Below are 12,108 nucleotides of genomic sequence, written 5' to 3'. Positions count from 1 at the left end.
ACATAAGGTGGTCCCAAAGAACAAAGAGCTGAGACTCTACTTATGTGGTAGACATTTTCATCTTTGAGTAAAGTTGGTGGGAGCCGAGGACACTGAGCATCTGTCTATTTTTGAAGAGGGCTATGGGGTGTGACATGTGAGTATCTTCCAAGAGTGTAGTAAGTGATGCATCCCATGGGGCTGCTTTTCACATCCTTTCATTTGGAGGATGTTGTGTTTCGGCCTTTGCAGGGCTGTGGGCTGGAAAGGTTGGGAATCATACTTTCCCTGCAGTGGGGTCTGAGCTATATGACGGTACCCCCAGGTTGTTCAGCAGCTTAGCTGACTTGAAATAGAACACTGGAACAAAATATGTTCTGAGTGATTTTTAAGTAAAAGCTAATGTGAAAATGTGGGAGTTTGAACCAATGTAAACACATTAAATTTAAAACAATTTTCAAACGTAGTAAAGAAAAAAATAGTGTTCCTGCTCTTGAAATTCCTAAAGGACACATTTTTCCTTCTGAGTCATGGTTTAATTAGATTATATTTTATTAGACATTCTTTACAAATTTTAAAATACTGCTATTATACATGCACAAAGGAAAATCAGTTTGAACAACTGTATGTAAGCATTCATTGAAGTCAACCACAAAACAGGAACATTTTATGTCAGTTATCAATGTACTCGATATGTATATCTAAAGTGCATTATGTTACAAAAAATATAGAAAGTCAGCAGCACCAAGATACGGTCACAAAATAAATACACCAGTCAACAAAATAAATTATGGTAAATGTGACAATAATAATTGTCTTAGCCTTAGCAAAAAAAAAAAAAAAAAAGGAAAATTCACAATAACCAAATGAACCAAATGTGCAGTTTAAGAGAGCAATGGGGGAAAAAAAGGTTTTATTCTGAGCATTTACAATATTTACAGGTAATAAATATTTTAATACTTCCCATATGTTTACTATTACAGAATACTGCAATACGTCTTCCAAAAATCTCTTGCTGAAAATGTCAGCGCCTCCTGCAAAGAAGAAAAGTACAGAAAAAACAAAACCATTATTTTCACTTTGAATGCCTTGCTAATAAACACTTGCAATAATAGGGCTGGTTTAACATGCTACAGTTTTAGACATCTTTTCAAGACCTCTACTCTATTTCACTCAATGCAACTCAGTGAGCAGCATGAAGACCTGCAGTTTGTCATGACACTGAGGCCATCTATTCCCCTGTATTGCATGCTCAGAGAAATAGGAAGGGGTTTTAGTTTTCTTTAGAGCCTTATGCAAGAAGATTCCTGAGTGCTACAGGTAGAAAACCAGTATCAACCTGTAATAAATATGCCAAAGTGCTAAAAAGAAAAAAATACAGTTGGAGAAATGAGAAATCTGTTTTGAAGATAAGAAAAAGGAAGTCCTCACTGGTGACTGTGGCAGTCATGCCCTTGCTGGGTTAAATGCTTGGGTGTGATGCCAGGCTTCTGATTAAAAAGGTCCCATGGGGCTTATTTGGTCTTTCTTTCCCACTGACAGACCACCACCTGCTAGACCAGGGTCTGTTTATCAGCGGTATATATTTCTGTGCTGCTGTGTACACGGGTACATGCAGTACATATGCAGTAAAGGCTGCTCAGGTCTCGAAGTGAACAGATCCTTGACAGCATGTCTCTTTAAGGGCTTGAATGAATGAAAAGACTACATAATCCTGAAATTTTCCCTCTGTGAGCCAAAGAGCTTGGTCCTGAAAGAAATCAAGCATCTCGTTGCGTTAAGCTCTGACTCCTGTTGCATTCAGTCAAAGCTGAAACAGTCAGCTGTATACAGTCCCAAGATTTGGGAGTTTTCTAAGGGATCCTGGCAGCCTGGTATGAGCTCTGTACTGCTACCTTCCTTGTGAAGGCAGGAGAACAAAAGCAGAGCCTGCTTCTATCCTGTCAGTATATTACTTATACCACAGTATTATTTTAAGTTGCTTCTTAGTGGTGCTGCAGAAAATACCGAAGGGCTTTTTTCCCTTCTGTCCCTGTGAACAGCACATTTATGTAATGCATGTTGGTTCCCTGGGAAACAGCTATAGGATGGAATGCAAAGCTATAGGATGGAGCGGGATTCGCTCTGTTGCTGGCCTGAGCGCCGAAGCTGTGGGTAGCGTTCCACATGGCAGACGTGTGTGGGTGTGAGATACAATAAAAAAAAAAGCAAATCCTGGAGAGTTTAAGAGGTTTGGGTTTTTTTATGTGCTCATTGAAAGTGAGACTACATTTAACATTAGGGAGTCTACTCATTCAAAACGTTTCTTAGGAAATTAGGTAATAACAGCTTAATTTAATTGGAATGGGAATATAGCTGCAATGTCCATGAGAAAGAATTTTTAAGTGCCTGGAATGGAAATGCCAGCATGAAGCTCCTTAATAATTAGCTAGTAATATCAGGGTGTATTCAGGCTATATTACAATCTGTATAATAATGGCACACAATTCATACAGCATGACTGTATATATGTGTGTCTGTACTACACTGGCCTATTTTTTAGTGGGTGGCATTTTCAATTGGGCTTGGATTTTAGGCTTTGTTTTTGAGTTTAAGCTAAGCCACATCTTGACAATGGGCTCTTTACTAATGACTACTTGCAAGCTGCTTTCTGTGATTTAGCCCCAGATTTTGCAAGATTGGCTTCTTTCATGAGATGCTTCCTGTAGTAAGTCAAAAGATCTAGGCAGCACATTTTTGGTCTTTTTTTTTCTGATCTAAACACAAAATTTTGGGATCGAGATTGGGCAGAGGGAATTGGCACGAGGATTTTAGTTCAGTGTGTTAAGCAGGCAAGCGCAGAGAGACTTAAAGTTTATCTTCGCACTTCCTTGGCATTTGCCCTGCTGCATCACACCCAGCCACTTCTTCACTGTGAAATAATGATGCTTCTCCTAAGCTGCAGCTAGCCTTAGGGCTGCTGCAAAAGCAGCTTCTACGGGTCTAGCATATGGAAATCCTGACTGCGCTCACCTTCCTTGTCCCCCCACCAGCAGATAGAGTAGAAGTTCCTGATTCAGCTCAGTTACAGCTGAGGAATCAACCTCATTCCAGTGTGATCATCCCTCCACCTAAATTGTGCTTGCCCACCTCGTGCCAACAACCACATAGACAACTGCATCGAGCCTGACTCCCCCTATCTAAAGTACATGTCAGGGAGTTGGGACTTGCTTTCATTTAAAGTTTAGAAATTATATCTTTTGCCAGCCTACTGGGATAACTACACTCTTATATACTAGCAGTTTCTTAAGAGCTGAACCAGCGTATTATGCTCTGTGCTTGTGAAGGAGGAATTTAATTTTCTTGTTTTATGACTTCTCTTTGTTTACTCATCTTCAATTAAGTATCTAAAACATAGGTCCTCTTTAGCAATCTGCTTCTTGCCCCAGAGAAATACTGCATCTTGGGCAATAATATCATGAAGGTAAAGCTGGACTGCCTTCAGCAGTCTGGACTCCACAGTAAAGCTGACTGCCTTCAGCCATCCAACCATACTTGAAACAGAAAGGCTGAGCTAGGAAAATTAACAGGATTGTACTTGTCATTCTTTTACATATCCCATTGGATATACAGCCAAAGGATGACAGGTGCTTTTTATTGACCACTACAGTTCCTTAACACCTGTTGAAACATCAGATAACTCCTGATAGGAGTCCCAGCATGTACCTTTCCAAATGTGCTGAGATTAACCAGCCTCTTCTGCTCCGCTACTGACTGCTACAGCCATGCTGACTGGTTTATGGCCAGGGCCACTGCTTGCCTAGCCCCCAACGCTGGTAACTCCTGTAGATCCTAGCAGAAGTTGAGGCGATAGAGCACGTTGCAAACTGTGGCCTGTAAAGCTTAACCCAAGACTGGATTTCAGTAAATCCCACAGCTGGTGTCTCTTTCAAGGGGTTTACTGTGAGCAAGTGGCACTTCTCTTATGTCTCTATTCTGCCAAAGTGAAGGGGAGGAGGAGAGAAAAGGGTGGGGGTTTTCCTGTTGAAAATGCAAACATTCGAGGAGAACTGAGGATTGGACTCCTTGGCTTTGTCTGCAAGTGTGCAGACTTCCACTCAAGCTGAGATGACTGCAAGTGGAGGAGTTTCTTGGGGCACTTAGGCTGAAGTCTCCAGCTCACCACTGCCCTGAAAACCCTTCATTGTCATACATGAGGGAAGCACGTCTCTCTCCAAATGCAATGCTCAACATTTTTCAGCAGCAACGTAATTGTTTCACGAGCTGGCAAAAAGATGGAGCTGAATTAAAAAGTCCTAATGGCAGGGAAAATTTTATGGTGAAAGGCTGGTCTGCGTTGTTTGCAGATATTACTAAGAGAGAAATATTCCATGTTCTCCCCTAAGGTTAAACAGTAAAATGAAAAACTGTAAAGTAAGGGTAGGAAAGTTGCCAAAAAGGGGAGGCGTTGAGAGGGAGGAAAGAAAACTTCACCATTTTATAGATGCAGAGCCTTAAATAAAACTCAAAGCTTTCAATCTGCTGAGGCCCACGTGCGGGACCAAGATCTGCCGTGAGAGACGCTATGGTTAAAACAGGAAAGGAAATCTTAATGCCTATGATGTGCTTTCTTTTTGCAGAAAGAACTTTACTTACTACTCACTCAGCTTCAGGAAGCTCATTTTGGCAATAAGTGTAAACCACTTGAATTATTTGTCATAGGGAAGAAAGACTTTGTCACCAGTGCAAGGTGGAAAGGGTACTTACTTACCTCCAGAAAGCACCTTGAGACTGCGCACTGCTTGAAAAGCCACTGCCCCGTTATGAGCATAAAGGTGTGCTCTTACTCCAGGTTTGAGTGAGGCCTCGGCCTCTCACACCGAAGGATAACAATTTCAATAAATGTATGGTATGCCCCCCAAAAGGGTATAGCAGAATTACCTTAAAGTGTGATTATGTGTAGTAACAGAGTTGTCCAAGAGTGGGCTCTCAGTCACCTCGCTTCCATACACGCCAGAATTCAGCCAAGCCGAGCGGGCTCGCCTCTTTTTCTTCTCTTGTTCCTTACGTTTTCCAGGCTTTGCTTTCTTTTTTTTCCCCGATACCTTCAGGGGCTGCTCCTTGTAGGTCTGTGATTTGTTTGTCTCCTGAGTTAGGTATCTGCCCTCATCTTCACTACCAAATCGGACAGGGTAGTTCTTCGTGTTGGTAGCAGGCTTAGGGTTAGGTGAAACCTCCGAAGTTGCACGGATTTCTGCAGTGTTGACACCTTCAATTAAATTTTGAAGGAATATTCTTCTTCGTAAGTCTTGGATTGACTTGCCCTTGTCATGCAATAGCTGGTGCTCTGATACAGCCCGTTTGCTAAAGAAAGAGAAGAGAGGAGGGAGAAGAAAACATTTAAGATTTGGTTATTGCCCTGTACTTGGCAGAGCTCCTCTCCCCTCTGGCAGCGGTGGCCACAGTGACTGTGTACCAGCTCTCAGGCTTGGAGACATCCAGTTAAGTCAGACTGCTGGAGCAAGTCCTGCTTCTCAGGGTAGCGGCTCCCTACAGAGAAGGGAAAGACCTAAGCAAGTAATAATTCTCAGCTGACTGATCACACACCACTGGACCTGGAGTTGGATTAGTCACTGCTCTGTTCTAGGAAAGCACTACAAGTCTTAATATATCCCACTTCAGGCTGGAAAAGCAGGAAGGCAGTTGTCAGAGATAGGAAAACTACAGGGTCAGATAACGGAGCACTGCAGTCCAGCAAGAGAGGGAATAGCAAGTACTTGTACTGAAGCTGGAAGCAGTGTTTATACAGCATCATTCTAATAATTTTCTTCTGCTCAGTCATGCACTTCAAAAACATAAATAAATACATAAAAGTGCATTTCATTTCTAAATTTAAGTAAGTGCAATTGCAGGAGCGTAATGGAAAAATGTTCGAATTTGGGTGCCTAAAATGTAGGCACTTCAGTCCATAATGAGCTATCCAGAGAGGCAGCAGCCCGAGCATCAACAGAAATGAGCCTCAGCCACTCCTGTTGACTTTACCACTTGGCCACTTGTGTCCAATTATGGTTTCAGATGCCTTTCTGGTATTCCTTTAAGCGTGAACTTTTGGGGCCAAATTTCTTGTCTTCTGTGCTGAGTTTTATGCTAGCTTTCTTCACTGGATCTTCTTCAAGAGCATCCTCGTTTGTCTGAGTGGGTCCCTGGTACTTTTCCAGAGTTCGTGACCTTTTGGTTCACTAAGCTCTGTCTTGTTTTTGAGGAACTGGGAGATGGCTAGCTATCTGTCTTTTAGAGATGTTGTACTGGCAAAGAAGGTATGAAACATCTGAGGAAAGAAGATACAAGTGGCACCTGGATAATAAATAACTGTGAGAAAATACATGCCTTTTCCTTGGTGTGGGACAGACGCACAGCTGCACTGTGAACCACAGAAAGAGCGCAAGCTGGGATTTTAGCTATGTTCCCATGAATGCTATAATACAGTTTATCCTTCCAATTGCCCTACTTCAGTGTGCTGCGATTGGCTATATATCCTCTCATCTTGCATCGGGGTACTGCATGTGACTGGATTCTAACTGGCCAAAGAAAATGAATTCACTGCCTTCTCTGCCGTATAATCATTTGGTCAGTTAGCTGGATAAGAAGTTGTTTCTGCATGTGGGTGAAATGGGAGAAGATACATAGCTGTGAGTGAATATTCCTTCCTTCCATCCCATCCCTAATTATGCCACTATGTTACCAGGTTTCAAAATGTGGTGGACAAAGATAGTATGCCAAATGATTAGGAATGTCCTGCAATTTATCTTTCTCAGTCCCTTCAGCCAAACTCTTTAGATTTGTGATTTGATCAACAGTAGAGCTATTTGGCAACTTCAAGTAGCATCCATTTAAGAGCATCTCCTTCACTTTTTGTCTCTGTAGAACTGCACTTTTTGAGTAGTGGATTCGAGTGATAGGCTCAAGTGATACTACATCTCTATTAGTCAGTGTAGAATTCCAACAGCAGCTTTCCCCCATTCCACAGTAAGACTGAAAGATGGCTGTTGTTTTTGCGAACAGTAGGGATACGTGCTCAAAACCAGGCCTAGATGTACTCAGGTTTGTGAGCACACATTTGATCAAACATTGTCTATGTTTTAAGCATCCCAAAACCAGTTCTGAATGACTACAGGCTTTAGGGCAAGTACTTTATGTCCTTCAACTCAGTGTCCCTAAGCAAAAATGCAACGTGATAGTACTGAGCTGAACCCATATTGTTTCATTCTCTTCAGTGCAGCTGTGACCATTAACACAAGCTCAAGATCTCCCCCAGGAGAATTTTTTTGACCAGTGCACTCCCTGAGGCTCTCCAATAGCCATCTCCAACAACCTTCTCATTGAGGTCAGTCTGATTTGCAAATATGCTAATAAAACTAGCACCTTGGGCTCCTCTGAGCGGCATACTTCTGTCCTGCTTGTCAAGCTGTCCATTGTGGCTCATGTTACATTCCTAGTTTCAGTAATTTATTTTCCCAGGATATTTGCATGAGAAATGCAGTTCTCCTTTCACTCTTCTAGTTTATAAAAAGCATACAAAATCTCAGTGCTTTACTGAGTCTAAAACAGTCCGTCTCATGTGATGAGCAAAGCTTTCCTACTGCCTCTCGTAAACTACCAAGGATAATTCCTTTTATCACAGACAACCTAAAGCTGCCTTAATCCTGTAATGTGTATTTGGTCAATTTACCCACTGTGACAAAATCTTGACTCTGTGAAGCCTGTTATTAAAGTCCTCTTGATTGAAAAGCTATTCCATTTTACAGAGCTGAAACCTAAAGATTTGGTTCCAGTACACACAAGGCAGTCAAAGAGCATTACGAGATCTACATCTTGTGCGAGTACGCATTTCCAAAATAATGCAGGGATTGACGTGTGAGAGGATAGTGTGCCAAAGAGGGTGGGTTTCTCTTTAAATGTCTGTATGATATTTAGCATCAAGTCTGGCCCCAAATAACATTCTGCTATTCCAGATGATTGTATAACATTACGTAGTGTTACATTTCACATGACTTTTATTACTCAGCCAGACTTAAGGATTACATTTTGCCTACCTATTTCCTTTGTATGCTCTAGATCAAAAATCTTCTTAAAACAAAGAAGATGTGGTAGATACATATCTCTTTGACCTTCTGCCTCAGTTAGTCAAACAACTCCTGTGTTTGTAAATCAGAGAAAAATACTTGTCCAAGAAGGCTGATGTAAGAAGTGCTTCATAATGGAGATATCAACAATATCTCACCCACGCACATGGAGTAGGAAGGCAATGGAAACCAGAATGATTGCATTCATATACTGGGTACAGTGTGTAAAAAAATATTCGGCTGTTAGGGTCAAGATGACCCACTAGAGGTCCCTTCCATCCTTCTATAAAATGCACCTCTCATTCAAGGAGAAAGAGCCTGACCCCAAATCAAGTGCAGTAAATGCTAAGCTTACATGTGGTAGGCACTTTTGAGAGAAGGAAGTTAATGGTTTGTATTTGACCAGAGTGTCCAAACTAATTACTGTATCCAAGTACACTATGTACATATGAGGCTTAATGTCTCATTATGGGGAAAACGGTAGAAATCCATGACTTGTGACTACTATGACTTCACGTACTTCCAGATAAGCTGTTCTTTTCATGCACATTCCTTCTTCATTTTTTTCACTGGCTATCTAGCGTCACTGAGAAGCAACATTCTTCAAGCGACAACTTTCTGTCTCAGAGTTGCTCTTATTCAACCGTTACTATCCTTGACGATTCGCATTGGGTCTGCTCATAAGTTCAGCAAGATCACTGGAAAGGATTCAGTCAGCTCTCTCTCTGGATTTTGCAAGACAGAGTGCCCTTGCCCCTGGCTCCAAAGGGAGTGAAAGCTGCTCAACCTATCTCAGGGTTAGAAAAAATATTTTGAACAGATCTGGGGACACGATGCTGCAGTGTCTGGGCACGCTGATAAAAATATCTAATTTCACTTTGAGGCATTACTGGGCTTCTCAGAAGTTCTTTAGCTGCTACAGCATTTCTATAACAAATAATATGTCTGGCAATCTTTTCTTGGGACAATTTGCTACTGCTTTCCAAGGGAGATTTGCCTCAGTAAAGTCTGTAGAACCAGGCCTATGTCATTTTGATTATTTTTGCATGGCTATAATAACGTGCTTCAGTATTTTCATCCATTACTGGTTTAAGCCCTTGACTGAAAAAAAATATCTCTAGGCTTAAGTGAGTTATTAACCATTAACTCTAGGAATGGTTTGTGGTGATATTAAAACAGGACACATGTTTGAGTGTGGTGTCTGTGTTTGTGCTGTACCCACAAACAAAACTACGTGAATGCCACTAACTGACAGCTAACTGGTTTCTTGTGTGTGTTTTACATGCCATAGCAAAGAGGGAGCTGAGAAATGCATTTTGACTGTTTAGCTTCCACTTTTTTTTCCCCCCTGTCAGGACGGAATGGGGATGTTGGGAAGACCTCTAACCCCGACCTTTAGAAACAAGTGTTAGAACAACACTAGCTTCAAAAGGAGAAATTTCTTAGAGTATTTCTTAGCAAATCTAACTCTTTAAAAAACAAATTTGGCTTAGATCCCGGTGAGACTTTCTTAGCCAAGTAAATATGGCATTTGACTGTACCTCAACTATTTTCATTTTTTTTATTTCTGAAACTGAAGTTTTGGTTCCCCTCTATCCCAAGAGAAGAAAATGGTCTCAAATGAAAGAAACAGCCCATCAGTAGTTTGCAGGAGTACAAAACAGCTAAGCATTAATGGACTGGGAAGAATACGCTATAGCATTATCAGCAATAACATGTTCTACACAATTTGCTGTAGGAGATTTGTAATAGCTGCCTGGTGCCAAAGTTTAGGTGTGTCTGAAATCACTTCACCTGGGGGATTTTTTTTGTTGCTTAAATGGCAGAGGAAGTGCTATGTGGAGATCTTGTCCTTATGTATGTCATAAAACAGCTACAAGGAAACCCATCTGAAATAAGTTTGCTGTGTCATGTTTCCCTGTAAGTTGTGAATGGATTTTCCAAGCCTCTTTCTCCAACCTGACTTCCTTTTGAACTTAGTAACAATACAGCCCTCCACGGTATGACTGAAGTATTTCTTCCTTAGAAAATCTGATGCAAGTCCAGCAAAAGCCAGTGAGTTAGATGTGTGAGACAGCTGCTCCTACATCAACCCAGCGGCTTCTCTTCTGCACTTTGCATAGGGGATATTAGGATAAACTATGCTGATTATTTTGGAAGGAGCAGAAAGGTCATTTCCTGAACAGGCTCTCCTAAGTTACACTATCATTTATCAAAAAATACACTTCTGCCTCTAAGTCAGATGTTTTTTTTCCTTGCGTCCCCCCCCCCCCCCCCAAGTGGCAGAAATCCAAAGAAATCGCTCAGTACTTCAGCTTCCCGATGGCCCTCGCTACTGCGTGTTTCCCCTACCCTTATCAATATTGGCTCCATGCCAGTGCCGGAGAAGTGTGTGGCACTTCGGGCGCCATACAGCAGTTTGAGAAAAGGGGCTGCTCCCCCGCCAGGACCCTCCCAGCAGGCGGGAAGGTGCGCGGGCAGCAGCGCACGCTGGAGGAGCCCACAGCTGCATCGCTGCTCCCCTCGGAAGAAGAGACCCTCAGCTTCAACATCTCCTTCCCAAAAGCCTTATAAGCTCAGAGAGCTGAAAAGCCGCCTTTCCCTGCCCCACACGCCCTCAGCCCATCGCTTAGACACCACCAGTGAGCACCTGGGGCAGGTAAGGGGAAAAAAAAAAATAAATAAAAAATATATATAAAAAGAGAAACTCACAGTCTGCGGCTGATCCCCTCTACTGATCTCCCGTAAGAGGGCACGGAATAACTCAGCAGAAACACTGCCAAACTCCACTGCTGGAAGAGTTTCGTGAACATTGTATCCTCCGGGTCTTAAAACCTGCAAGGAAAGGGAGATCAGTCCCGAGGGACACATGCGCCAGCGCCGTCCTCAAGCAGTCCCTGCTTTCGGCTCTACCAGCTCCGAGGTTGCGAAGGAAAAACAAACTTTCTGAGCTGCCGGCAGCGGCTCACTTCTTCCAAACTTCGCTCCGTCTCTCTCCCTTCCTTGCTGTCTGCCTCCCCTCCCTCCCTCCCTCCTTCCCTCCCTCCCTCTCTCTCTGTCTCTCGCTGCCCGCAGGCAAGATCTCGCTCAATGTTACTTCGAAAAAATCATCTAGCTCGTATTTGACTCGGGTGAGAGAGCGCGTCCGTTCGTCTCCCGCAGCCCTGCTCGATTCTAGTCCGCTAAGCCGCTCTCTCAGGGCTTCACGGTAGGGGAAAAGCCCCCTTGGCAGATAAGGCAGGGTTCCCAAAAGTCAGCTCAGCTACCCTCGCCTCGGTAAACACAGGCGCGGACACACACACGCGCACACAGATTCAGGCCGGGTGGGGGGGATGCATCTATACGCCTGCCTTTAAGTATACCTCTGGGGAAAAAAAAAAAAAAAAGTCAGGTTCACGTCCTCTGCTTCCTGAAAGTTGGGTCCACAACTGTGGCCGGGAAAGGGAACCGAAGCAAGGAGCGCTGCCTGGCTGGGGAGCCCGAGAGGTCTGCGAGGCGCGGGAGCCCGGGGCGGCTCAGGCGCTGGGAAGCATGCTTGGCTCCGCAGGTTGGACTGGGCTGGAGCCTGCGATGTTCACACGCTCCCAAGCAGCCTCTGGGAGACCTGCGGGAGGACGGAAGGGTTTTGCAAAGAGATGGCGCCCTAGGAACATGTGCGGAGAGAGCGAGAGCCCGGGCGGGACACCCCCGGCCAAAAAGGGGGCTAGAAATCAGCGTTTCCCGGGACTGGAATCCCAAAGGAGGGAAGGAAGGGCAACACCCGACAGCACATGCACTCCGCAGACCCTAAGGACTCCGGCCAAGCTCCTCGCATCTTCTGCGGCCGGGCCCCCCTCTCTCCCTTTACCCCTCTGTCCCCACCTCTCCCTTTTTGTGTTTACCCCTCGGACGGCGCCTCCCCTGCCGGGGCACAGCAGCAAGAGCGATCGCCCCCATCAGGGGGGGCGCTTTTTAGATCAAGCCCAAAAGCCCAGCTTGGGATCGTTGCCGCCTTTCCTTTCACACACCTACCGTTGTTCGTCGCGGT

At 43.9% G+C, this 12,108-nt stretch overlaps 1 protein-coding gene across 1 annotated transcript; it reads right to left on the bottom strand.

The window, feature by feature from the left end:
• Positions 1 to 4,895: 4,895 nt before the first annotated feature.
• Positions 4,896 to 10,894, bottom strand: PTHLH (parathyroid hormone like hormone). The gene is made up of 2 exons (XM_035892090.1): positions 10,794 to 10,894; positions 4,896 to 5,322 (listed from the first exon to the last, which is right to left on the bottom strand). Exons 1-2 carry the CDS (start codon positions 10,892 to 10,894, stop codon positions 4,896 to 4,898), a joined length of 528 nt encoding a protein of 175 aa, XP_035747983.1.
• Positions 10,895 to 12,108: the final 1,214 nt, after the last annotated feature.

The sequence above is a fragment of the Egretta garzetta genome, unplaced genomic scaffold, assembly GCF_000687185.1.
Source record: "Egretta garzetta isolate BGI_Z169 unplaced genomic scaffold, ASM68718v1 scaffold293, whole genome shotgun sequence".
Taxonomy (NCBI): Eukaryota; Metazoa; Chordata; class Aves; order Pelecaniformes; family Ardeidae; genus Egretta; species Egretta garzetta.
The sequence above is the reverse complement of the archived record's forward strand: the minus strand, read 5'-3'. Positions and strand labels throughout refer to the sequence as shown.

Excerpts from the sequence above, each read along its gene's own strand:
- PTHLH (XM_035892090.1), bottom strand. The coding sequence starts at position 10,894 with ATGTTCACGAAACTCTTCCAGCAGTGGAGTTTGGCAGTGTTTCTGCTG. Across the intron at positions 5,323-10,793 it reads GAGGGGATCAGCCGCAGACT|CAAACGGGCTGTATCAGAGC; the intron begins GTGAGTTTCTCT and ends CTCTTTCTTTAG.